The sequence below is a fragment of the Lissotriton helveticus genome, chromosome 10, assembly GCF_964261635.1.
Source record: "Lissotriton helveticus chromosome 10, aLisHel1.1, whole genome shotgun sequence".
NCBI lineage: Eukaryota > Metazoa > Chordata > Amphibia > Caudata > Salamandridae > Lissotriton > Lissotriton helveticus.
This window is the reverse complement of record NC_136071.1, coordinates 666,366,907-666,394,734: the sequence shown is the minus strand read 5'-3', so window position 1 is coordinate 666,394,734 and position 27,828 is coordinate 666,366,907. Positions and strand designations below refer to the sequence as shown.

Genomic DNA, 27,828 nt, shown 5'->3' with positions numbered 1-27,828 from the left:
GCGTGACGTTATGCTGCACACACCGCTGCAGGACTTCTTCCTGGCACTGGTGGTTCTATTGAGTCTTCTTGTGCACCTAAAAGCAATGGAAGACAGAGGAACATCAGTTCAGTTATACACCCCAAAAAATCGACAAAACACAGAAAAATGAGCACAATCCCATGCCATCCATGATGTTTACATTGAAGACACCCCACAGAAAGACTAGGGACATGCAAGTATGCAACACTCACTACCCCTGGGCATAAGGGATGAAAAGTAGGCAAAATAAGTGCAGGCCTCAGACACTGCCTCTCCTCAAAATGGCCCCCTTACACCCCAAGCACATGTTGCCTGTACCAGCCAGCACTCAAGATGGCCACCACCACCACCCACATGGCCAGTCCACATCAACAGTACACCCCCAAAAAACAGAAAAACAGCCAGAAATCACCACAATCCAATGCCATCCATGATGTTTACATCAAAGAGAGTGAGACAACACCACAGGCACACTCAGTCCATGCACCACCACCACCCCTGGGCAAGCAAAAGGCCACACCAGCAGCCCCCCAAAAACGACAAAAAACAATAAAATAAGCACATTCCCAGCCCATCCATGGCCTCAATTATGTTTAAATTCAAGAAGACACCCCACAGAAAGACTAGGCCCATGCAACACTCACCACCCCTGGGCAAAGGGCCACACCAGCAGGCCCAAAAAAACGACAAAAAACAATAAAATCTGCACAATCCCAGCCCATCCATGGCCTCAATGGTGTTTAAATTCAAGAAGACACCCCTCAGAAACACTAGGCCCATGCAACACTCACTACCCCTGGGCATAAGGGATGAAAAGTAGGCAAAATAAGTGCAGGCCTCAGACACTGCCTCTCCTCAAAATGGCCCCCTTACACCCCAAGCACATGTTGCCTGTACCAGCCAGCACTCAAGATGGCCACCACCACCACCCACATGGCCAGACCACATCAACAGTACACCCCCAAAAAACAGAAAAACAGCCAGAAATCACCACAATCCAATGCCATCCATGATGTTTACATCAAAGAGAGTGAGACAACACCACAGGCACACTCAGTCCATGCACCACCACCACCCCTGGGCAAGCAAAAGGCCACACCAGCAGCCCCCCAAAAACGACAAAAAACAATAAAATAAGCACAATCCCAGCCCATCCATGGCCTCAATTATGTTTAAATTCAAGAAGACACCCCACAGAAAGACTAGGCCCATGCAACACTCACCACCCCTGGGCAAAGGGCCACACCAGCAGGCCCAAAAAAACGACAAAAAACAATAAAATCTGCACAATCCCAGCCCATCCATGGCCTCAATGGTGTTTAAATTCAAGAAGACACCCCACAGAAAGACTAGGCCCATGCAACACTCACCACCCCTGGGCAAAGGGCCACACCAGCAGGCCCAAAAAAACGACAAAAAACAATAAAATCTGCACAATCCCAGCCCATCCATGGCCTCAATGGTGTTTAAATTCAAGAAGACACCCCTCAGAAACACTAGGCCCATGCAACACTCACTACCCCTGGGCATAAGGGATGAAAAGTAGGCAAAATAAGTGCAGGCCTCAGACACTGCCTCTCCTCAAAATGGCCCCCTTACACCCCAAGCACATGTTGCCTGTACCAGCCAGCACTCAAGATGGCCACCACCACCACCCACATGGCCAGTCCACATCAACAGTACACCCCCAAAAAACAGAAAAACAGCCAGAAATCACCACAATCCAATGCCATCCATGATGTTTACATCAAAGAGAGTGAGACAACACCACAGGCACACTCAGTCCATGCACCACCACCACCCCTGGGCAAGCAAAAGGCCACACCAGCAGCCCCCCAAAAACGACAAAAAACAATAAAATAAGCACAATCCCAGCCCATCCATGGCCTCAATTATGTTTAAATTCAAGAAGACACCCCACAGAAAGACTAGGCCCATGCAACACTCACCACCCCTGGGCAAAGGGCCACACCAGCAGGCCCAAAAAAACGACAAAAAACAATAAAATCTGCACAATCCCAGCCCATCCATGGCCTCAATGGTGTTTAAATTCAAGAAGACACCCCTCAGAAACACTAGGCCCATGCAACACTCACTACCCCTGGGCATAAGGGATGAAAAGTAGGCAAAATAAGTGCAGGCCTCAGACACTGCCTCTCCTCAAAATGGCCCCCTTACACCCCAAGCACATGTTGCCTGTACCAGCCAGCACTCAAGATGGCCACCACCACCACCCACATGGCCAGTCCACATCAACAGTACACCCCCAAAAAACAGAAAAACAGCCAGAAATCACCACAATCCAATGCCATCCATGATGTTTACATCAAAGAGAGTGAGACAACACCACAGGCACACTCAGTCCATGCACCACCACCACCCCTGGGCAAGCAAAAGGCCACACCAGCAGCCCCCCAAAAACGACAAAAAACAATAAAATAAGCACAATCCCAGCCCATCCATGGCCTCAATTATGTTTAAATTCAAGAAGACACCCCACAGAAAGACTAGGCCCATGCAACACTCACCACCCCTGGGCAAAGGGCCACACCAGCAGGCCCAAAAAAACGACAAAAAACAATAAAATCTGCACAATCCCAGCCCATCCATGGCCTCAATGGTGTTTAAATTCAAGAAGACACCCCACAGAAAGACTAGGCCCATGCAACACTCACCACCCCTGGGCAAAGGGCCACACCAGCAGGCCCAAAAAAACGACAAAAAACAATAAAATCTGCACAATCCCAGCCCATCCATGGCCTCAATGGTGTTTAAATTCAAGAAGACACCCCTCAGAAACACTAGGCCCATGCAACACTCACTACCCCTGGGCATAAGGGATGAAAAGTAGGCAAAATAAGTGCAGGCCTCAGACACTGCCTCTCCTCAAAATGGCCCCCTTACACCCCAAGCACATGTTGCCTGTACCAGCCAGCACTCAAGATGGCCACCACCACCACCCACATGGCCAGACCACATCAACAGTACACCCCCAAAAAACAGAAAAACAGCCAGAAATCACCACAATCCAATGCCATCCATGATGTTTACATCAAAGAGAGTGAGACAACACCACAGGCACACTCAGTCCATGCACCACCACCACCCCTGGGCAAGCAAAAGGCCACACCAGCAGCCCCCCAAAAACGACAAAAAACAATAAAATAAGCACAATCCCAGCCCATCCATGGCCTCAATTATGTTTAAATTCAAGAAGACACCCCACAGAAAGACTAGGCCCATGCAACACTCACCACCCCTGGGCAAAGGGCCACACCAGCAGGCCCAAAAAAACGACAAAAAACAATAAAATCTGCACAATCCCAGCCCATCCATGGCCTCAATGGTGTTTAAATTCAACAAAACAGTTGTATCATGCACCCATAACCAACCCTGGTCCTACTGGATACTGTGGCTACCCACAATATAATTTATTTAATTTTCTGAAAAAGTTCCAAAATTGTACTTGCAGCAACTGTAATGCCCCAAACAAACTTACTTGTGAAAGTTGATTTCTAATCCAAAAGTGATCCAAAGACAGTCAAAAAGGCCTCAAATCCAAATATCCAGCAGCACCCACAAAAAGTAATCCTTCCAGCTCCAGATCCAAATGAAAGTGACCAGGAGATGGACAAAGCACTGGGAGGAGCCTGCTGGACAGGAACAGGAAGTTGGAGACTGTGGGGCACTTCCTTCCTCCCCCCCCCCCCAAAATGGACTCCTTGCAAAAAAAAAGGCCATGCAAATGTCAACCTGAGGAGTGATTCTGATAAAAATCATAATTTTCTGAAGGTTTATCCTGTTTGCTGGTGATTTTCTTGTGCGAAATTGCAAAATCTCTATTTCGCAAGTGCGAGATTGTTCCTTTCCGCCGCAACTACATGTTCGCAATTGCGAACTCTCGCGAGGTGTGCTGTGCAAGGTGGCAAGCCGCGAGTACGTATTCGCGGGCGACAAACTCCCGCGGGAACACGCAGCAAGATCTAAAATGGCGCGTCACTCGCAAAGAAAAACAACTCGGCAAACGCTAAAATGACGGAAAGTGAACGCCGTGCACCACGCCGCGCGCCGCAACCAAGCAAAAAATCCGCCGCGAGCGGATTCACGGATTTTCGACAAATTCGCGAGCGTTCGCGGATTGCGGATTTGCCGAAAATCCGAAAAATTCGCGAGCGGAGCGGATTTTACGCCCATGCTTAATCTCAACTTTACACATCCATGACTGTACCTGACTATACGGCTCAGTGCCAAATTGTGGCAAAATCAGATACAAATTATTAGTCTCATAAACCTAACAATTAAACATAAAAGCAAAGAAAATTATCGTCATGCCCCGATTAGTGTATGTAGAGGAAATGTGTTATCTATATAGCCATACTGAATTAGATGAGTCCCCCATCCTCCTGGTGATTAAGAGAAATAATGTCGCGATCCCTCTTGCCACCACAGCCAGAAGAAAGGCACGTCGCAGGGGGCGTCCTTACCAGACGGACTACATGTCCCAGAGGGCCATGCGGCGTTGGAAGGCAGGAAAACGGGCTGATCCCATATAGGCTCCTCCCCAGCAACAGAAAGGTGCTTGACAATTGTTTTAGTGGTCCAGGTAATGGCGGAAGGTGTTGTCCCCGCCGGATTTATTACCAAGAAGCCCAGCGCCGACGAAGAGCCTGCGAGGTCAGAGTGTGTGTCCCAGCGCTGACGAAGAGCCTGCGAGGTCAGAGGGTGTGTTCCAGCGCCGACGAAGAGCCTGCGAGGTCAGAGGAGAAGCTGTTTTCCTGCTGCAAGTCGCAAGTAATGTTAAAGAAAAACGGGATCGTTTTTCTTCCAAAACCTTTTCCTGATTGAATTTCAACAGCGCGGAAGCGCATCCTATGTGTATTTCACGAACCAGAGTTCTTTTACCTTTAGAGGTCAAGTATTTGAGTTATATTCCGTAATCATTCTCTTGAGACTTTGGCAATCATTTGTTCCCAAGAGTTATTGGGAGCAACACGAGACTGGCAAGAAACATTGCATCTTGTCACAAACAGTATCTTTCAGAGCCGGAGGTTAGAGACGTCTCTCTGGAACAAGCTATTTCTATTGAGGGAAGTGATTATAACTTTCCTTTTCACTGTATTCCGTTGTCTTGGAATAGGGGACAGCATCATAACATCGCAAGAATCATATCGTGGTGTTTTTGGTAGGTGTAGTAACCTGGGGATAGGGGGTGTTGATGCTAGTCAGAGGAGGCTCTTACTCTTGCTCTCTGTCTCCCCACGCTGCAGTACCTTCCTCAACCGAGATCTTGTGGATAACCCAGACCATACCCAGAAGAGAGTGCAGCAAAACCTGATCAGACTATTACCTTCTCACCTCCCGGCTTCTTACAATACACGCTCAGGAAGTGGCTGCTGATTTACTGCTGGGTGTTGTGTTGGGAAAAGTCGAGGGGACTTACGTCCGATCGTCTCTGCTGGACATCTGAATAAGGTTAGTGGTGCGCGTTTATTCTTGCGCTGCTTACAATCAAAACAGATTGTCAAGCCCAAGAATACCGCCCAGCCCAGACGATGGATACCAATACTGTCCTTGCTTCATTATTGGAAAGTTTTGCGGAATTGCAACAGGAGGTCCAAACCTCTCGTGCAGAGAACCAAGCGTTGTATCAAGAAGTTTCTCTAATGCGCAAGCAGTTGTCTGATTTGGCGCATAAGGAATCAGGGGTGAGACCCATACTCAAGCCTGCCACATTGCCCCCTCCTTCTTCATCTCGACCAGGGTTTTTTTTTGTGCCTACGTCTCCTCCGCCTACAACTACAGAGGCAGTACCTACGGTCCAGATAATCCAGAACACTGGGATACCTCTTGCTCCTCCTGAGAGGTTTTATGGAGACCCTCGAAAATTTGAGACCTTTCTTAATCAGTGCCGTCGCCATTTTTTGTGCAAGCCAGCGGTCTTTCAGGATGAAGCAGCGAAAACTGCATTTATGATGTCGTATATGGGAGGGAATGTGTCAAGTTGGACCATCCCCTTACTGGAACGGAATGACCCAGTGTTACATAGTTTTCCTGATTTTTGTCTTGAGTTGAGAAAGTTGTTTGACAGAAAGTCTCACATGTTAACTCTTGACCGTGAACTAATGACATTGAGACAGGGTTCGCAAGATCTTTTGTCTTATATTACCACCTTTAATCGCCTCCTAGTTGAAACTGACTGGTCTGTGGAGAAACGGATTTCCCTCTTTTATCAGGGTTTGAGAGGAGAATTGAAGGACGTGTTAGCTCAAGTGGTACAATTGCCGACAACAGTAACGGAGCTCATCGACTTGACCGTCCAGCTAGACCATCGCTTGCTGGAAAGAAAAGGGGATAGGAATAGGGGGGAGAACCACTTCTACTATCCTCTAGCAAGACAACGAGTAGGAGGAGAAGAAAAAGTCAAGACACCAGAGGAGCCGGAACCTACGCAGATAGGAGGGATTAGAGGCCCTCTCACCAACGAAGAAAAAGAGAAAAGGAGACGGCTTAAGCTTTGTCTATATTGTGGCAAAGGGGGGCATTTTATCAAGGAATGCCGAACTCGTAATTACGTTCCAGGACGTGTTTCCCTTCCTCGAGTCCAGGCCACGATGAAGGCCGAAGACCAGTCGGAAAACTGAAGATCTCAAATCAGACGGAGGTCTCTGATTTGAGATGCCAGCTTCCCATGATCTCCCCTATTCTTGCCAACACCCTCCATCCAGCAGTGGCCCACATGAATGTCAGTGTGTCTCTCTGGATTACTTCTCGAGATAAATTGCAGATTGAGGCCCTCTTAAACTCTGGGGCCACTGGGAATTACATCGACCAAGACTTCGCATTAAGAATGGGAATTCCTTGCGAAAAGAAACTGAAACCTGAAACTGTGAAGGCGGTGGACGGAACGGTCCTTTCATCGGGCCCGGTGGTATATCACACTCTTTCTCTTTTGATGGAGTTTGGGGTGGATCATCAAGAACATATACAATTCGACCTGATTGACGCACCGCAATTTCGTCTTATCCTGGGGATGCCATGGCTCACCCTGCATGATCCTTTTGTGAGCTGGTCATCCCGCACGGTCAGGATGACTTCACTCTATTGTAAGGAACATTGTAGGAACCAGGAAGTCCTTCCTTTAGCTACTGAACCCTCACCAGCCACCTACTTGGCGAATGCATGCACCCACGAGAAGTTCTGTTGTGCCACGGTTCTGCCTGCTGAATACCTAGAGTACCACGCATTGTTTGATAAACAAAAGGCTACCCAGTTACCACCCCATAGGGTTTATGATTGCCGTGTAGACCTGGTACCGGGAGCGGATATTCCTTGCAGCAGGGTGTATGCACTGACGGAAAAGGAGACCCAATATCTGAAAGCTTATATTGAGGACAACTTGGGAACCGGGTTTATTAGACACTCCACCTCACCTGCTTCCTCGCCGATGTTTTTCATAGCCAAAAAGGACTGTGATGAGTTGAGACCCTGTATTGATTACCGCGCCATCAACAAGGTAACAATAAAGAACCGTTATTCTCTTCCCCTGATTCCTGTCCTGATGGATCAATTGAAGGGAGCACGTTATTTCACGAAGCTCGATCTCCGGGGAGCGTACCATCTTGTAAGAGTACAGAAAGGGGACGAGTGGAAGACGGCGTTCAGGACCGAATTCGGCCTTTTCGAGTATAGGGTAATGCCCTTTGGTCTCTGTAACGCCCCGGCTGCCTTTCAATTCTTCATGGACGAGGTACTAAGAGGGTGTTTGGAGTCATTTTGTGTGGTCTACATCGATGATATTTTAATTTATTCATCGAATATGCTAGATCATATCACCCATGTGAAGACCGTGTTGAGTAAGCTTCAACAGAATTAGTTGTATGCCAAGTTGGAAAAGTGCCTCTTCCATGTCCAAGAAGTCGCCTTCTTGGGGTACGTGATAGATGCCCAAGGGTTCAGGATGGACATGAGCAAGGTTGAAGCTATTCTTAACTGGAAGACTCCGCTGAACGTGAAAGCTGTACAAAGTTTTCTTGGCTTCGCCAATTATTATCGGCGCTTCATTCAGGACTTCTCCATGACCATACATCCCATCACAGCCCTCTTGAGGAAGAACGTACCTTTCCTATGGGAAGCGGAAGCAGAAGCATCCTTTCAACTTCTGAAGAAGAGGTTCACTCAAGCCCCCATTCTCAGACATCTGGATCCTCAGTTGCCATTCATCCTAGAGACCGATGCATCCCAGTTCGCCCTCGGAGGGGTTTTATCCCAACGGCATCCTACTACAGGGCAGCTCCACCCGGTGGCCTATTACTCAAGGAAACTCACACCCTGTGAGGTGAATTATACCATCACTGACAAGGAGCTCCTTGCCATCAAAAGAGCGTGTGAAGAGTGGCGACACTATCTCTTGGGGGCTGTGCATACTGTTGAAATCATTACGGATCATCGGAACTTGTTGTTCCTAAAGACGGCTAAGGCTTTGACTCCACGGCAGCTTAGATGGACCCTGTTCTTCTCCGACTTCGACTTCATGATCAAATACAGACCTGGATCCCGTAATGGAAAAGCAGATGCTTTATCCCGTTTGGGAGAAGAGGAGACAGTCGAACCTGAAGAACCCCCTTGTATCCTTAAGGTAGCAGAGTATCCTAAAACATCGATTGCCCTGATTACATCTAAAGACTTTTTGGACGATGTTAGAGTTGCATTATCCGACATCGATGTCCCCTCATGGGTACAGGAGGCACCAGAACACCGACACATAAAAGACGACCTGGCATACCATTATCATGCTTTGTACATACCCCTGACTGCATTACAACAACAGGTGATGAAGTGGGCACATGATTCTGTACTGGGAGGACATATGGGAATACATAAGACCACAGCAAACGTGGAACGTTCCTTTGGTGGAAGGGTGTACGAGCTGATGTAAAGGAATACGTTACGAACTGTGCGATTTGTGCCCAAGGCAAAGCTGTCCACACTAAACCTTCGGGCTTACTCCATCCATTGCCCATTCCTCCTAAACCATGGCATACACTATCTATGGATTTTATCCTGGAGATGCCTCCCTGCAGCAATCAGACTGTTATTTTGGTAGTGGTAGACCACCTCACTAAAATGGGACATTTTATAGCATTACCTGGTCTACCAACGTCCGTGGAGTTGGCTACAGTGTTTCTCCAACACATTGTGCGGGCGCATGGATTGCCGAGTGTGCTGATAACTGATCGAGGTACGCAATTCACGTCCCACTTTTGGAAGGCTCTCTGTGCCATCTTTCAGATTGACGCGCGACTATCTTCCAGCTACCATCCTCAGACAGATGGTAAAACTGAACGTCTGAATCAGACGTTGGAACAATATCTCCGCTGTTTCACCTTGCAAAACACCACAGAATGGACCACCCTTTTGTGGTTAGCGGAATTCGCATATAACAATGCTGTTCACACCACTTTGGGGTGCTCTCCCTTCTTCTGCCTCTACGGCTTCCATCCGCATATGCTTCCATTCGACTGGCCTGCGGAATCCTTGGTTCCTACCATCCACGAGCATCATGCTCATTTAAGAGCTATTCTGATCGATGCTCGGAACAGTTTGGAGAACACTCAAGCTGCTCACAAACTCTTTGCTGATCGGAGGAGGTGCGAGGAACCTGCTTATAAAGTGGGGGACAAGGTGTGGCTTTCCACACGCAACATACACTTGAAAGGGGTTAACAAACTGAAACCTAAGTTTATCGGTCCATATGGGATCTGTGAAGTGGTGAATCCAGTAGCGATGAAGCTATCCCTGCCTGTCTCTTGGTCTATTCATCCTGTATTCCATGTGTCTCTCCTCCGGCCCTGTCCGCTGAGTATGCGTTTGCCGGAGCGTCCTCAAGCTCTGCAGGTTGAAGGTCAGGAAGAGTATGATGTTCAGGAGGTACTGGATTCACGTATGGTGCGTGGCAGAATCCAGTACCTGGTCGATTGGAAAGGGTATGGACCCGAAGACCGGACATGGGAACCCGTGGTTAACTTGCATTGCCCTGACTTGGTCGCTCAATTCCACGAGCGGTTCCCTGGTAAGCCGGGTCGACCGCCGGGTCGGCTGTCCTCGAGAGGGGGGACTGTCGCGATCTCTCTCGCCACCACAGCCAGAAGAAAGGCACGTCGCAGGGGGCGTCCTTACCAGACGGACTACATGTCCCAGAGGGCCATTCGGCGTTGGAAGGCAGGAAAACGGGCTGATCCCATATAGGCTCCTCCCCAGCAACAGAAAGGTGCTTGACAATTGTTTTAGTGGTCCAGGTAATGGCGGAAGGTGTTGTCCCCGTCAGATTTATTACCAAGAAGCCCAGCGCCGACGAAGAGCCAGCGAGGTCAGAGTGTGTGTCCCAGCGCCGACGAAGACCCTGCGAGGTCAGAGGGTGTGTTCCAGCGCCGACGAAGAGCCTGCGAGGTCAGAGGAGAAGCTGTTTTCCTGCTGCAAGTTGCAAGTAATGTTAAAGAAAAACGGGATCGTTTTTCTTCCAAAACCTTTTCCTGATTGAATTTCAACAGCGCGATAGCGCATCCTATGTGTATTTCACGAACCAGAGTTCTTTTACCTTTAGAGGTCAAGTATTTGAGTTATATTCCGTAATCATTCCCTTGAGACTTTGGCAATCATTTGTTCCCAAGAGTTATTGGGAGCAACATGAGACTGGCAAGAAACATTGCATCTTGTCACAAACAGTATCTTTCAGAGCCGGAGGTTAGAGACGTCTCTCTGGAACAAGCTATTTCTATTGAGGGAAGTGATTATAACTTTCCTTTTCACTGTATTCCGTTGTCTTGGAATAGGGGACAGCATCATAACATCGCAAGAATCATATCGTGGTGTTTTTGGTAGGTGTAGTAACCTGGGGATAGGGGGTGTTGATGCTAGTCAGAGGAGGCTCTTACTCTTGCTCTCTGTCTCCCCACGCTGCAGTACCTTCCTCAACCGAGATCTCGTGGATAACCCAGACCATACCCAGAAGAGAGTGCAGCAAAACCTGATCAGACTATTACCTTCTCACCTCCCGGCTTCTTACAATACACGCTCAGGAAGTGGCTGCTGATTTACTGCTGGGTGTTGTGTTGGGAAAAGTCGAGGGGACTTACGTCCGATCGTCTCTGCTGGACATCTGAATAAGGTTAGTGGCGCGCGTTTATTCTTGCGCTGCTTACAATCACGACAAATAAGGATTGTATCATCGCTACCTTGGCTCATGAAGGGTTAAGGCGTGTCCGCCACTACCTCATCATCCCCATTGTGTGTCTCAACCTCCTGGTAAGAGCCGCAACCCCCCTCCCCATCCGTGCGCATCAGGTCCGTCAGTATGGCATCCCACAGCTGGGCAATAGGGTATTTAGCAGTCCTGCTATTTCCTCCCTGTGTAATGACGTGCTTTCTGCCTGTGTCCATATCAAAAGAGAATTCCTCCTACTGGCCATTGCAGGGGGATTGGCATGTTTCCAACGTTTAGTGATTAGCCTCTTAGCTACATTAAGGCCCAGGTCAATAAACCTGGATATGACTCTGTGTTTCTTGGGTCTAGAATACAAACTTAGTATGCACACCTCCCATATCTGTGGTAGTGTCCTCTCAGTGCATGCCGTGAGCACCATGTTAACCTCCTGCCAGTATGCGTGTAAAGCACGACAAGACCACAGCATATGTAGAAAGTCCACGTTCACCTGCATGCAGCCGGGAGAAGCTGTTGTAGCCATATGAAAATATGCATTTATTTTATCAGGGGAAAGGTATGCCCTATGAACAATATATGTCTGTATGAGCCTGAGTCTGGAGTTGCATGGCATATTCATAGGGGTGGGTAATATCCGAGCCCATTTGCTGTCTGTCCATGGGGTGTTTCTGTGTGCTTCCCATTTAACACGGAGCAAAGTCAGCGGTTGTACAGTGTGTGTAAGTAATGCTTCCACCAGCCAGAGGATGATGTGTGACCCATTCCACATAACATGCAAGTATTGCAATAGTAGGTGTGTCTCTGGTTCGACATTAACGTCGCCCCATGTTGCAGTGAGGGATCACAAATTGGAGGTATATAATAAGACAGCAATGAGCTACTACACTGATGATTGTGAAAGAGGGCAAACCACTGCATAGATGCTGCTTCTATCACCCAATATCACTGAACTTCGGGTTGGCGAGAGAGCAAGCAGTGACTTCACGACAATATATGAAACTTTCATTCCATCTCTCGACCCAGAGGTTCATGGGCAATGACTCCCCAGTTTCCTAGCTTATACTCAGAAATACTGATAGAGCTCTAGTAAAGTCGTACCTGTACCAATTGGGTATTGTATTTTTTAGCATCACTTGTATATAATTTTTCACATATTGATAGCAACATAGTGATCGTACTTTGTCCTGACGAAGAAGCATCCCTGGCTTCGAAACATGTTGACACCCAAAGGAGAAAACGCACATTAATAGTGTGACCTCTCCGACCACACCTTTAAACAATACCAGCCTATGACCAAATAAAGTTTTTTTGAACCCATGAGGCCAGGTATTTTTTAACATCACTTTTTTCATCCACCACTGACCCTTTCTCACTCACAAAAATACACCTCACATAGCACTCACAAATATCAGTGCTCCAGCGTAGTCGCCAAGTCGCAGCACGCCCCGTCCCGCAGCGGGGCGGGAAGACCCCTATGATGAAGCATGACACCAAGGGCCCTTTTGGTGTGTGAGGGGTATTTTAACAAACATTGTGTATGCCTTACATACCTAGGCAGACAATAATCCTCTTTGAGGTGGTTCTTTTTGTTTCTTTGAATTTTGTCTGGAGGACGCATCCACCACAGTACTGTTAGGAGTACTACCTCTATGCTCCCTAATCTTTGTTTTTGGTAATGCTTTAGTATCCTTGGATGAGCTTTAAAGAGAGAGGAGGTCCGCAGGTTGGTTGGGATGGGTATTATATGTGGACATAATTACACTGAGAACTTCTGGTGGCTCTAATGCTACTCTGCAGTCCTTAGGGCGATTCAATGGTAGATGAGGCACAAAAGGAAGAGGCAGAGCTGGAATGTTCTGACAACAGTGGTGTAGCTAAAACTTGTGCCTCCCCTGGCGATCCCTGCGTTTACTGCCCGTGGTGGCTGCATGTAAGAGCGGGAGAGGTGTGCTGGCAATTCCTTGAGAGATGGGGCGGAATGCTGCCCGCTACCCCCTCCCCCTTGCCACACCACTGTCTTGACAAATCTGATGTGGTTGCCAAAATATCATTTTCAAGTCATTGGTCAGTCACAGGTTTTTCACCATGGTGCTGTGCGTGAACAACTGAGTCGGTACAATTGGCAGAGATTGAAGTTACGAAGGGTCGGTGTTTGCTCGATGAGCACTGAAGGAAGCAATGCTCTGCATGATGCCGCTTACAGTGGAAAAACATCAAGAGTACTTGGAAAGCTCTACCTTCTCCTCAATAACAGTCTGGAGTCTACGCTTAAAGGAGTACTGAAACCACTTTGCCCAATATAAGATAAGAGCTCCTTTAATTAGGACAGTAAAGCAACCTATATATTTTTTGGCTCCTGCTACAAAACTATTGAATATACAATCCTTCTGGGAAAGGCTTAGCACTGGACACATATGTAGGGCCCTACAATGCAATAGTTCCAATCGTTTCTCACCAACTGCAGGCAACAAGGCACAGGTTTTCATTCCAATATTTACACATGGCCCTCTGCTCAGGAACTTGGGCAGGACTAGGTAAGAGATCACTAAACATATGCTGGCAGCACAAAAATCAATTTCTGCTTTCAAATCTGCTCAGAGAATATAATTAACATTGCTTTGTGTTTGGACCATTTGATCCACTTGAGATCAAGAAGTGCTTCCCATGAAGAATGGTGGCAAGACCAAGATTCTAGCAATTAGAGACTGCTAGTCCAACTCACCAACATTTAACTGACTCTTAGGCCCTAAAGCCCCTCCTTCCACCTCATCAAAAGTAGGAAATCTAGGAATCTTTTTTGTGCTGATCCCGTTGTTGAATGTGTGAACATGATAACTCTCACTCCTTCGGAAAATCATTCCACTTCTCCACAATTATCACACAGCCGTCTTTCTGGCACACATCGATTACTGTAAACCCATCTATTCTTCTCTTCTCAATAAACTAATTGACAGGCTCCAAAGACTCAAGAACCAGGCCGCCAAAATCAGCTTTAACCTTCTCAAGCTGAATCACAAGAAATCACCCTTAAAAACGCCATTGACTCTGAGTAGTGGCTACGATTACCTTTAAGGTCTTGTGAAGCATCCATGGAGTAGTGGATGCAAAGCCCTTGCATATCTGCAGCAAGTTGCACCCACACGTCTGAAACAGAGCCTATCACTGCAATGTGTGCAAGTCTGATTAACCACCGATGATTCAAGAAGATGAACCTTGGAGGTATTTGTCTGGGTGCAAGAACCTAGACTCTGAAAATTGAGATCTGAACCCAGTTACTGGCATTTCAGAAAACCATTGAAAACTGAACTATTTTATCTAACCTTTAATTTATGTCAGCACAAAGAATGATCGCAGCATATTGAACACAGTCACATACCCTCTCCAATTGTATTCTAACCTTCGTGCCTATCATCATGCTATATTGTTTATTCCTTCTGACACGAAGCACTTTACAAACTCCTTAACAAATAAATAAATACAAACATCCTCATGTGTACTACACATACTCCATAGAAACTCCTGGCTTCCATGTGGCACATTTTGAAGCTAAGATTAAACAACATGACATACACAATTTGGAATTAATTTGTACTCCCCTACTCAAGTGATCATTCAAGCTGTCCGGTTTCTTGCTCTCAATATATTTTATTGAATTTGTCCACACTTGATCACAGAAAATCACCATTCACTTTAATCTATTGTTCATAAAAGACATTAAGTGAACTATTTCTTATTTATTTGTTGACAAAAACTGTGTTCCTCAAGAGGTTTATTCTTCATACTATTCACCATACACCCGAAAGATCTGAAAGAGAAAGAATAACAGAATTCAGTGCTGCACACAGGAGTCAAGTTTTGATGACCTCGAAGTACAGTGCATATAGCAATAAACACTCTCAGCTTGGGCCCATTATCAGAATCTTGTGGTGTAGTTAGTGCTCAGTCTTATGCTATCATTTATTTAATGTGGTCCACAGTGTAAAGTCAGCTGACCTCAGGTCAGCAGCAAAGGTTTACATTGGCCTTTAAACAATTTGTGGGTCAGATCCAAGGGGGTGTCTTCAACCATAAGAGGGCTGTCAAGGTGGCCCACATAAGAGGAGGCATTTCAAAATCTTACCCTAGCCACTTGCTATTTTAACGATTCCCATTAATATAAATTGTATGTAAATGTAACTTGTGTGGCTGTTCTGAAAACTTGGCATGGATGGATAAAATATATTACATGTGATTTGTCAGAGATGAACCATAAATGACTTTGGTTTGATCAAATTGTTAATGGAGATTTGATCATGGCCATGGGCAAATGTACAAATGTTGGGTACCATTAGTTAATACACTGACCACAGAGATGAACAGATTAGTTACTTCCATATACAATGTATTCGTCCTAACATAGAAATGATACGTTTTGTAAAACACTGTGCAGCATATTTACAAGCCCCTATCGCCACAGAAGCGTCACTTTTCAGGACGTTATAGATGCGATAGGGGTTTCACCTCATTTATAAGTTAAGTCACTTAATGTGACTGAACGCTGCCTTGTTAATAAGGCACCCTTTCAAGTGTAGCAGGTTGGCAATGTGTGCTGTGATGGGCATTCTACTTCAATACCCATTGATTTTGACGCTGCCCCCTATTTACAAGGGAAGCGTATATAGGAGGCAGCGTCAACATTAAGACGAGGGAAAACCTGGTCTTAACATGGCGAAACGAGGAGAAATGCTTTATTTCTCTTCGTGGTTGCCTTTTCTACGGTGCTGCATTATGCAGCACAAATAGAAAAAGAAACCCACCATGAATGGTTGTTTATGTGCAAGAAGGTGTCCCTTCCTGCACATAAGCAATCATTACAAAAATGACGATTTACAAGTTCTATGTGTGCTGAATAATGCAGCACAATTAGAAGTTTCAAATCGCCATTTGTGATTGTTTATGTGGAGGAAGGGGCACCTTCCTGCATTTAAACAATTATCCGCTCAAAGCAGGCACCCTTGCACTGTGGTGCAAGGGTGCCTGCGTTGGCGCTAGGCAGCCTTATTTGGCACCAGCGCTAGGGAAAACGTAGGGATATGAGGTACCTTTGTAAATACGGCTCATCCATGTATTTTTGGAATGGCGGAGCGTGGCATTGGCATTTTGTGCTTAGCGCCACGCTCCGCCATTCCCTTATAAATATGCCCCTATCGGTTAAAGAAGATACAGAATTTGGGGGCTGTAAAAAGATGATTGCACATGGTTCTGACATTAGAGAAGTCTTAGTATCTTTACCAGAATCAATCAGCCCCAGGCTTTATTTCCTCATATGACTTACATCTAAATAACTGACCTTTTGTGTTAATGAAACTATTGGCCTTATTTACAACAAAATGATGCAGCGCAGGGCCACAAGCCATTTTGCTGCACGAGCTGCATCATTTTAAAAGCACAGGGATGCATCATATTTACAACAATATGATGCATTCCTGTGCTTTCCCCAGCGCTGGTGCCCAATTGGCTGCCATGAACCAACGCGGGTACCCTTGCACCATGTTGTGGGAATTATTGTTTTTTGTGCAAGAAGGGACACTTTCCTGTGCAAAAACAACCACAAGAGGCATTTTCCTCTTCTATGTGTTCTGCAGAATGCAGCGAAATAGGAAAAACAAGGAGAAATAAAAGTATTTCTCCTCGTTGCACCTTCTTCTTCCTCCCCTGGGGAGGTGTAGGATTCTGAGGCATACCCAGGTTTAAGAAATGTTGTAAATCTGGGAATGGGGCAGAATCCATGGGTGTTGCCTGGGAACAGAAACAGCAACACCCATGGCACGTCCTTTCTCGCAAAGTGATGAATGAAAAAAGACCTTATTTACAAGGCCTAGACAAGACACCCAGGGGCAGCACACTGCGTTGCCAGTGCGTCAAAAAAAGCAAAGCACTGGTTGCGTAAGGGGCTTGTAAATAAGCTCCTATACGTTTATATGTACCTGAAAGGTTAGTAGTGTTAGGTCAAGGCTTTTCTAGCTGCTTAGGCCATCTAATAGAACTTTAAAAAAGTTCCAAGCTTTTCGCCCACTTTGTCTCCATTGCAGTTATTATTATAATGTCGGTGAAAGGTCATAAAAGCGAAATGTAGCAAAGCAGGGGGATTATCAAGCAATGTGGGTGGCTAGCTCTCACGTGCGCTTGGAGGCACCATGTTGTACTTTATTTTGGGACATGGGGACCTAGCTTCAAATCCTGGCCCTGGCATCTCTAAATATCTGAAATGTGATTCAATTATTTAGGTCTCCTGATGTACATCATCTTATTTAGTCGTCTAGAACGCCTCCTAAATGTGCAGCACTCTGTTGCTACCTAGTTAGGTTCCCACCCTAAAAAAACACAAACAACACCAAATATTGGCAATTTCTAAATAGTTTCAGCTTTCCTATCTTGATTTTTTCATTCTTCAAATATTTAGAACAGTGTATAAAAGTTTGATACTTTCCACAGCTGTTTGATAAATGTATTATTTGGTACACTCCATCACATTAAGCATAAACCCTTCTTGCACTTACCTCGTAAATCCAGTCGGTGTAGGCAGAGACCCGGGTGAAAACTGTTGGCTTCTGATAAGTGTTGCAAAAGGGAACTACTGCGTAGCTCGCTATCCCGTGAACTTGCCAAATACCGTTAACAAAGCAGCTCAGAGGTCCCCCTGAATCACCCTGAAGAAAGGAAAGAGAAACTGGTAACGTATTCTTCTAGTCTTAAAAAAAGTGTGGCAGTTTAATTCTAGGTCCTGTGCTTTTATCAGAAAAAATTCAGAATGCTGACTTTAAAGAAATGTGTGGGAGAACAAGCTTGAGGAGAGTCCCTGGCATCTATTCAACTATACTGACAGGATGATATTATGGAGTTTTGTCACTGTATTTCAAAACATTAAGTAATGGACGTATACAACAAAAATATTAAAAACAATTTGCACAATTTATTGTGGTACCTCACTTTAGGGTTACATTCTAAAATTTAAAAAACTATTTACATTTTTTTTCTCATCATATGATCTGTATAAACAATAGTAAAAACAGTCAAAAGAACAGTCGACTCGGCGTTTCCGTGTAGTTAAAATGGTTGCACCTTCATCAGGACATTTGACATTATTGACTTGTAATCTAAATATTAGAAAACAGTGTTTTAGATACCTATTCTTTATACAGTGACACATACAAAGCATTGTTTTCCGTTTTCCTCCTAGACATGCAGCTTTTATGTTCAAACATTTATCACCCCACCACATTCTTATCTTAAAGAAGCTGGACATCCTTGAAAATCAAATGTCCAAGCACTGATTATTTTAATAATTCAGGGGCCTAAAGATTGCCCAGTCTGTATAGGTAAATACCTTAAACAGAAGATTTATTTCAGCGGACTTCTAAGTCGATTTGGAAATACCGTTCAGATTTCACTACTGTATTTCGTCTCTTAACATGACGAGCCTTATGTTCAGAGAGAAAAAGCCAAGTTCAATACATACGATTTGAGCTCATTCTTCAATTTACTTTTTTTATATAATATTCCCTCATGTTGATATTACCTTGCTAGGGACATCGGTGCTAATGAATTGGCACGGAGGAGCCACCGTAATTTATTATTCGGCCACCTTCATATGAAAATAGCAGATTCCTTCTTCATTTCGGAATCACTGGGAACAATAAAGAGCATTGTATAGTTGGTCTCTGTTTTATCTGCAGTCTTATTTTAATCAAGGTTTCTTATCTCTTTCAAACTTACTCACCACTTCCAAAACCACTTTGCACTTGAATGATGAAAGTAGTTTTTGTTCATCCACTACGAGAGGGGGTAGTTCCGCTCCTTTTATCATGAGCCTGTGGGTGTAATCAGTTTTTACAGTAAGCTTACTGATTACACTGCGCGTTTTATTCAATACCGTATCGATTTTCATGTGTAACTATGATTATCTCTTAGTTCTGGTAAAGACTGTACTTTATTTATCGAGCGCTTATATTTAAACATGGAAATACCCCGATTTATACATCTGTTCATTGGTATTACTATAGTAGGTCTCACATGATACCTCGTTATTAAATATCAAAAATCACTACATAGGTTAGTTTGATGCGAAAACAAACAAGAGTATCAACTATCATTCTTTGAGGCCCGACTTCTACACCCTATCATAGGTATTATTGGGGTAGGGGATTGGTTTGGTTTCTACACCGCGTGCCCTGTCGTTTCAAGATAGAATTAGGCTTCCCTTGTTTGTTTTGATATCGGGAAGCCTAATTCTATACTATATAGATACTATATATATATACTATACTATATATATATATACTATATAGATACTATATAGATACTATATAGATACTATATAGCCTACTATAGTCATACCAATGAACAGATGTATTACTCAGGGTATTTCCATGTTTAAATATAAGCGCTCGATAAATAAAGTACAGTCTTTAATAGAACTGAGAGATAATCATAGTTACGCATGAACATCGATACGGTATTGAATAAAACGCGCAGTGTAATCAGTAAGCTTACTGTACAAACTGATTACACCCACAGGCTCATGATAAAAGGAGCGGAACTACCCCCTCTCGTAGTGGATGAACAAAAACTACTTTCATCATTCAAGTGCAAAGTGGTTTTGGAAGTGGTGAGTAAGTTTGAAAGAGATAAGAAACCTTGATTAAAATAAGACTGCAGATAAAACAGAGACCAACTATACAATGCTCTTTATTGTTCCCAGTGATTCCGAATTGAAAAAGGAATCTGCTATTTTCATAAGAAGGTGGCCGAATAATAAATTACGGTGGCTCCTCCGTGCCAATTCATTAGCACCGATGTCCCTATCAAGGTAATATCAACATGAGGGAATATTATATAAAAAAAGTAAATTGAAGAATGAGCTCAAATCGTATGTATTGAACTTGGCTTTTTCTCTCTGAACATAAGGCTCATCATGTTAAGAGACGAAATACAGTAGTGAAATCTGAACGGTATTTCCAAATCGACTTAGAAGTCCGCTGAAATAAATCTTCTGTTTAAGGTATTTACCTATACAGACTGGGCAATCTTTAGGCCCCTGAATTATTAAAATAATCAGTGCTTGGACATTTGATTTTCAAGGATGTCCAGCTTCTTTAAGATAAGAATGTGGTGGGGTGATAAATGTTTGAACATAAAAGCTGCATGTCTAGGAGAAAAACGGAAAACAATGCTTTATATGTGTCACTGTGTAAAGAATAAGTATCTAAAACACTGTTTTCTAATTTTTAGATTACAAGTCAATAATGTCAAATGTCCTGATGAAGGTGCAACCATTTTAACTACACCGAAACGCCGCGTCGACTGTTCTTTTGACTGTTTTTACTATTGCTTATATAGATCATATGATGAGAATTTTTTTTTAAATAGTTTTTTAAATTTTAGAATGTAACCCTAAAGGGAGGTACCACAATAAATTGTGCAAATTGTTTTTAATATTTTTGTTGTATACGTCTATTACTTAATGTTTTGAAATACAGTGACAAAACTCCATAATATCATCCTGTCAGTATAGTTGAATAGATGCCAGGGACTCTCCTCAAGCTTGTTCTCCCACACATTTCTTTAAAGTCAGCATTCTGAATTTTTTCTGATAAAAGCACAGAGCCTGATTTTCCATACTGTCTATTCCCCTCCCTGTGAAAGTCACCAGGGGAACCTTCCCAAAATTTTTTTGTGGAGTTTAATTCTAGGAACATGATCGCCTGTGACGTCATAGCTTACATAAAAGCTCACCTGTTGATGCTGCATGTTTCATCAGAAGACCTTAAAGCATCAACATTGGAAAGATTCACACATTTAAATGTCAATTGTTTTAAGTAAGATTCACCCAATCCTATTTAGTGCTAAACATTTAAATATATTAACATACACTTAGATAGAAGTTGTTTTAGTCAGCCCCTATTATCCACTCTTCTGTTGAAATGTCATTCACATTTGGCTCCTAGCCACAACAACATATGCCACTGGTTGCTTTGCATTTAGCCTGCTCGCATGTGCACATACACAGAAAAAACATAGGGGCATATTTACTCTAAAATGTCAGAGTGCGGTATTACGCCAAATTTAGCAATGCCATGCTGCAACATTTTTAAACACAGGGATGCGCCGAATGCACAATATTACAATGCACCTCCGCGTTTCCCCTAGCGCTGGCGCAAAAAAGCTGCCAGCTCCAGCATAGCTACCCTTGTGCAATGTTGCAAGGGTGCCTGCGCAGCAGGTGCGTTTGTTTATATGCACATAAACAATCAATAATAGAGATTTGCTATTTCTATGTTATGTTATGTTATGTTAAAAATCACTTCTACCGCGCACGGTCACCGAATAGTTTCATGGCTGCATAATGCATAATGCATCAGGTTCGAGAGAGAAGAAGATGCTTGCAAGTGCGAATGTGTCATCTATTGCAGGAATAGCTGGCGGGCATGGCGGAATCTGCCCATTCATCATATTCAACTGGGGAGGGAACCTTTTTGGAGGAAGAGGGAGCAGAGGCAGCTAATGATCCATTCCAGATGAAACCTCTACCATTTAGTAGTCAGCCCACCCCCTCCCCAATTGCTGCAGTACCTTCTGCATCTATTGACACATCAGGGAAATCCAAAGATTAGCCTTTGTTTCAAAGATTTACTCCCAAAATAGGCCCAGTGCAGATGGAAACTGTCCTAAGCTCGCAAGAACCACCAAAGTTGACCCAGATTCAGGCAATACTGATATCAGACTTACTAGAAGCAGGAAGGTTGTTAAGTGCCACAGGACTGGCATGCACTCCCGAAGCAATAAATATAGGTCAAGGTGTGGCTCAAGACAAGCAACAAGTTCCACATCAGAAATAAATAATAGAGGAGACATCACTGGGACCGGACAATGTAGAGCTCCACCTATATTCTGCTTCTGAGACGTTGTGACTATTACTGGAAGTGATTTCAATGGAGATTTAGGGGCTGAAAATACAGTAAACGGTTTACACGCCAACAGTTAATCAAAGATTGTCTAGAATTCAGGATAGCCTGATACGATTGCCTAAACGTCTATTGGAGGCTAAACAAAGAATCTCTGATCTTGAAGATCGCTTTCAAAGAATGGATAAAACCATTTTACCAGAATTAAGGAAACTGCAACAGATAGAAACTAATATGGAGAGGTTGGAAAATCATTTGAGACACAGTAATTTAAGGTTTACTGGTATTCCAGAAGGAAGTGAGTCGCAGGGGGAGATTCAGAACGTCCCCATTTGATGAATTCTCTCATTAAGAAATTGATATTTCTAAACGCACCTGGGGCCCGATGTAGGTAGCCAAATACCGGTCGGTAACGGCCGAGAATCGGTAATTTCGGCCTTTACCGACCGGTATAAGAGCATCGAGATGTATGTGACTAAAAAGTTACCGAATCGGTAAATACCAGTCGGTAAAATACCGAATCGGTATTACATGAATCGGAATATACCGAATTCATAATTACCGAATCGGTAATTAAGAAATGGTAATTTTCCGATTCGGAAAATACCGAATTCTTATTTACCGAGTCGGTAAATAAGAAATGGTAAAAATGGCTTGTCGAGATGTAGCAAATCCAAAAAATACCGAATACCATGAAATTCGGTATTTAGGAGTCGGTATTTACCATGGATTGGAAGCAGGTGGAAACCAGGAACAGGATATGAAAGAAGGCCCCAAAATGCAACAGTGTAACCACAATGGCGGCTTTCTACATTATGGCAAGGCGGCTACGGATACAGGCAGCAGGAGAGAGGGTCTGGCTAAGGGAGGAGCAGGTGTATAGGCAGAGGATCACCCTCTTCCAACTGACTGAAGCTGAGATCCTGCAAAGGTACCGACTCCACCCCAGAACCATCCTGGACTTGATCAGGGACCTCCACCCATATCTGGAACACCCAACACCAAGAGCACACGCCATCCCACCCCATGTGCAGGTGTTGTCCTGTCTACACCTTCTTGCTTCTGGGAGCTACCAGCATGTGATAGCTACAGTAGGTGGGGTGTCCCAGAGCTGCCTGTCACGGTTTTTCAGAAAATTTCTTGATGCCATGATGCAGAGGATGGAACACTACATTGAGTTCCCTGACACACCTGCTGAACTAGCAAAGACTAAAACCGATTTCTATCAACTTGCACAGTTCCCGCACATCATAGGCTGTATCGATGGGACGCACATCCCACTATCCCCACCTGCAGCAACGGAACACATATATAGAAACCGGAAGTCCACGCATTCAATCAATGTGCAGGTGATCTGCAACGCTGGCAACATTCTTACGGACAATGTAGCCAAATTTCCTGGGAGTACCCACGACTCCTACATATTCCAGAACAGTGGGATATACAGACGCCTTGTGGCTGGTGAATTTGGTGATGGATACCTGCTAGGTAAGTATGTGTGAGACACCCTGATATCTATGCAGAAGGAGCAATCATGAGTATGTGACTAATCAAAATTTCATTTTCCACCCAGGTGACAGTGCATATGCCCTGCGTTCATTTGTGCTCACCCCTTACCTGAATCCATCCACCAGGAGCGAAAGGCGTTACAAAGTGGCACACAGAACAACACGTTGCGTGGTGGAACGCACTTTTGGACTGCTGAAAAGTAGATTTAGGTGCCTCCATAAGAGTGGAGGTGCACAGCAATACACGCCAATTATCTGTTGCAAGATTATTGTGACCTGCGCCATGCTGCACAATCTTGCCACCAAGGATGGCACAGAGATAGAACTCACATATCATGAGGACATAGATGATGGGACAGGACAAGCCGATCACAATGCAGCAGGAGCAGCGCCAGCAACAGATGGTAGACTGCGACGCGCAGAAATCACTAACAGATACTTTTAATAGAGTGATGACATACAGGCTTATTCAGTTCTTAGAAGCACTCACTTTAATATGCACTACTGCACTATTCAAGACCACATCAACTAAATAAAATTCACTTTTCACACTGGGTGGCCAAAGTTCACTTCACTGTGACCTGTGCTGTGTTCTTGATGATTTGTTAATGTTTGCGCTTACGCATAATGTTGTGGGAGCCACGGGGCAGGGGGTCAACCTGCGCAGTGGTGCCAGTGTCATCTGCATGGAGTCTGCTGCTCCGACGAACGTCCTGTACAGGCGTGCTGGATCCACTCCTGCTTGTGGACTCCTCTGTGTCCCCAACACACGTGTTACCAGCAGTGGCTGTCTACTGTGTCAGCAGTACTTCCATAGCAGAGGTCACCCTCCCCATCCCCCTGGACGTGTCACTGCAGCAGTGCACAATGTCAGTCTGCATGTTCACTGACCGGCGGCATAGCAGTGTGGTTGCAGTTGCAAGACGGTTGATTGACTGATTCAGCTGCTTGACTTTGCGCCTATTCCTGCGCCTTTCTGTCTGGTCACTCTCCAGCCTGTCACAGAGGGAACCCATGCACACACCCATTTCCTTCACCCCCTCTGCCATGGACTCCATTCCTTTGGCCATGGACTCCATTCCTTTTGCCATGGCGCATATCCCCCGATCAATGTTTGACATCCTGCTGTTCAGGATGCGCACCTGTCTGTGCACTGCCGTGATCCCTTTGGCCTGCATGCGCTGGATCTTAACCATAGTGGTTTCCAAACCAACAAAGACCCCCTGCATATTCTGCCCCTCGTCTCGCTCACGTGCCCTATGGCCACGGTCACTTGCACGGCCAGATCCTAATGACCCCTGTTGCCGTGCGTTGCCAGCCCGTGGTGGAGTGCTAGGTCTGTGAGCCTCCACCTCTTCCTCATCAGAGCTTTCCAGGATCCTTAATGGTGGTATGTCCTGTCTCCTTGGCCTCACATGCACAGAGGACCCTGAGCTTGGTGTTGTGGCACCTGCAGGTGCTGCCGGAGTCTGTGTCTCAAACAGCAGGGGTGACAGTGGCTGTGCAGTGGTGTCTTGCTCCATTGCTGTGGGTGCGTGCATTGTGGAAGTGTCCTCAGGGACAGTGCTAGGTCCTGCTGTGTCTGTGGGCTTCTCCCTCGCAGCCGTTGTTGGTGCACTTGACTCCCCTCCCTGCGCTGCACTGCACGATGACTCTCCTGTGGGCAGACATGGACATTGATCAGCTGTGTGTTTTCATCACACAAATTCCTAACACACAATTTCATATGCCTCAACTGCTTGTGTATGGGGAGTGTGGCTTGGCATGCAGTGTTCAGTGTTGGCTGCTTTAATGAATGTTCCTATGACTACGACTACCATGATGCATTGCTGGTGACTACTGTCATGTGTTCTGGATTGTGAGTGAGTCACCCACATAGGGGAAGGGGCCGGGGAATGGGTGGGGTACATGTCCCTGCATCTTACCTTTCTTTCTTGCAGCTCTGGCTGAGCTGTCAGCATCCCCAATCCCGTGTATGCTCTCAGGCTCCATGGTGGATTCCACAAGCTGCTCCAGTTCAGTGAGGCTTGGTGCACGGCTTTTCCCCCCACCGGTGGCTGCGGAATCCTTCCTCTGGGTGGCGATCTTCTTTTTGGTGGTGATCCTCAGATCATACCACATTTTCTTGATGTCATCAATTTCACTATGTGTGACTCCTAGGGCATTTACTTTGCTCTTCATTGCCAGCCAGGTGTTTCTCTTTACAGACTCTGCTACTTGCAGGGACTGTCTCCCAAATAGCTGGCTGTAATGCTGCACTACCTCCTCCACCAGCACCTGGAGCTCAGTTGTGCTGAATTTCAGCTTCCTTTTTCTGTCCACACCATCCTTCTGGCCTTCCTGGGACTCCATGGTGATGCTCTTCTGGGCTCAGTGCAGCCTGCTACTCTGTCTCCCCTCCAGCTCTTCACACAGATCTGTTACTCTGCACCTGCATGGGTGTGGCCAACTCCAGGTACTGGGTGTGGTACTTGCATCTGATTGGTTGATTTCACAGTTGCTTGGTTGTGGGGTGTGGTTGGTGTCCCTGATTGGTTGACTGGCTCACATGTCTTCCATTCGAATTTTAGAGATCGGTATTTACCGAATCGGTATTTACCGATTCGGTATTCTCCGAATCGGTATCTCCCATTCATTCCTATGGGCCAGGAAGCCCATAGGGTTGAATGGGTGATACCGATTCGGTGATTACCGATTTGGAGATTACCGAATCGGTATTTACCGAGTCAGGATTCCGAATGTTACCGATTCTGTATTTTTTACCGAGTTTTTAGCTACATACAGTTTACCGGTTCATAAATACCGATTCGGTATGATTCCGTATTTATGAACTGGTAAAATGAGATTACCTACATCGGGCCCCAAATGATTTATCCATTATGAGAGCATATAGGGCCCCCGCCCAGCACTCTGCAGATGCGAAATATTCACGGACGATATTAGTTAATTTTGCCGACTTCCACATTAAAGAACAGATTTTGGCTACAGTGATCAATCAAACATCATTTGTCATTTCTGATAACATTCATATGAGGATGTTTCGGGATCTGGATGCAGTAACAGCCAGGCGCAACAAGGCATTCCAGGGTCTGATTCAAGGATTTAAATGCCTGGGAGGGCAAGCCTCTGTGGTACAACAATCCAAACTCAAAGTGCTGTTGACGGCCAATTCCATGTTTTCTCTTCAGTAGAAGATGCAAATGTCTTTTTATCAAACTTATCTCAAGAATATCTGTAAAATGTAGGAGAGTTAATTTGGTTCTTGTAGTGTATTTGCATAATCTCTAATTGCAGATGCATGAGTTTTTGTTCTTTATTTCTATTTAATTTTGGTGGGAGGGTAATGTCTTGGGGAAAAGTGTGTTACCATGGTACCAGTAGGTGGGGGGAGGGCGAAGGGCTGACAGGTGGGGTTCCTCTAGGGCTGGAAAGGAGGAGTGGTGAGATATTGGGGGCACAAGGTTGGGGTTGGGCTTGCAAACAAAAAGTGAACAGGGCAAGAGCAAGTGTTTTAAAATACAGGTTAGGTAGAACAGGTAAAGAAAGTGAGAGAGAGGACGCAATGCTGCGGGAACAGCTGATATAGGACTATGGTATAGAGAATAAATGGGATGTTACAGCACATTAAAATAATTTCATGAAAATGTGAATGGTCTCCTTAAACCACGTAAAAGCAGTGCTCTTCTTAAATGGCTAGTATCAGTAGCCCCTAAAGTATTTGTTTTGCAAGAAACTCACTCTAGCATCAATATTCCTAGGATTAGCCTGCCAAACTTGAATACTTCTCATTGTCAACTGCAAGGGTCCGGGAAGTTGGGATTTTATTATCAAATAAGATTGACTGGCAAGTTGGAAGGAGGCAAGATGGCGGACTGAGAACGCCGTGGAGCAGCAGCTAGCTGGAGGCTCCTCACTTACCCTACCCGACAGATTGTAGAGATGCCTTCTTTCTCCTATCCTCCTTGGAGAACGGAACGAACGGTGAATGACAAATTGACGATCCAGATAAGCTTCTCCTTTGACTTGATTTGACCGGCAATCTCCAAGCTGTACAGGGGATGAAGAAGTAAAAACTCTTTAACTGAACCGGAATTACCTCCGTGGATCTTGGTGACGGATGCAGCGGCTGTTCCGGATT

General features: G+C 45.1%; 1 protein-coding gene across 1 annotated transcript in view; it reads right to left on the bottom strand.

The window, feature by feature from the left end:
* Nucleotides 1-15,020: 15,020 nt before the first annotated feature.
* Nucleotides 15,021-27,828, bottom strand: part of LOC144784078 (elastase-1-like) — a 168,836-nt gene continuing 156,028 nt past the window's right edge. Inside the window, exons 7-8 of the mRNA XM_078662769.1 lie at nt 17,779-17,928; nt 15,021-15,044 (exon numbers count right to left, since the gene is read on the bottom strand). Coding sequence (XP_078518895.1) covers nt 15,021-15,044; nt 17,779-17,928 — 174 coding nt within the window. The remainder of the gene's footprint in view (nt 15,045-17,778; nt 17,929-27,828) is intronic.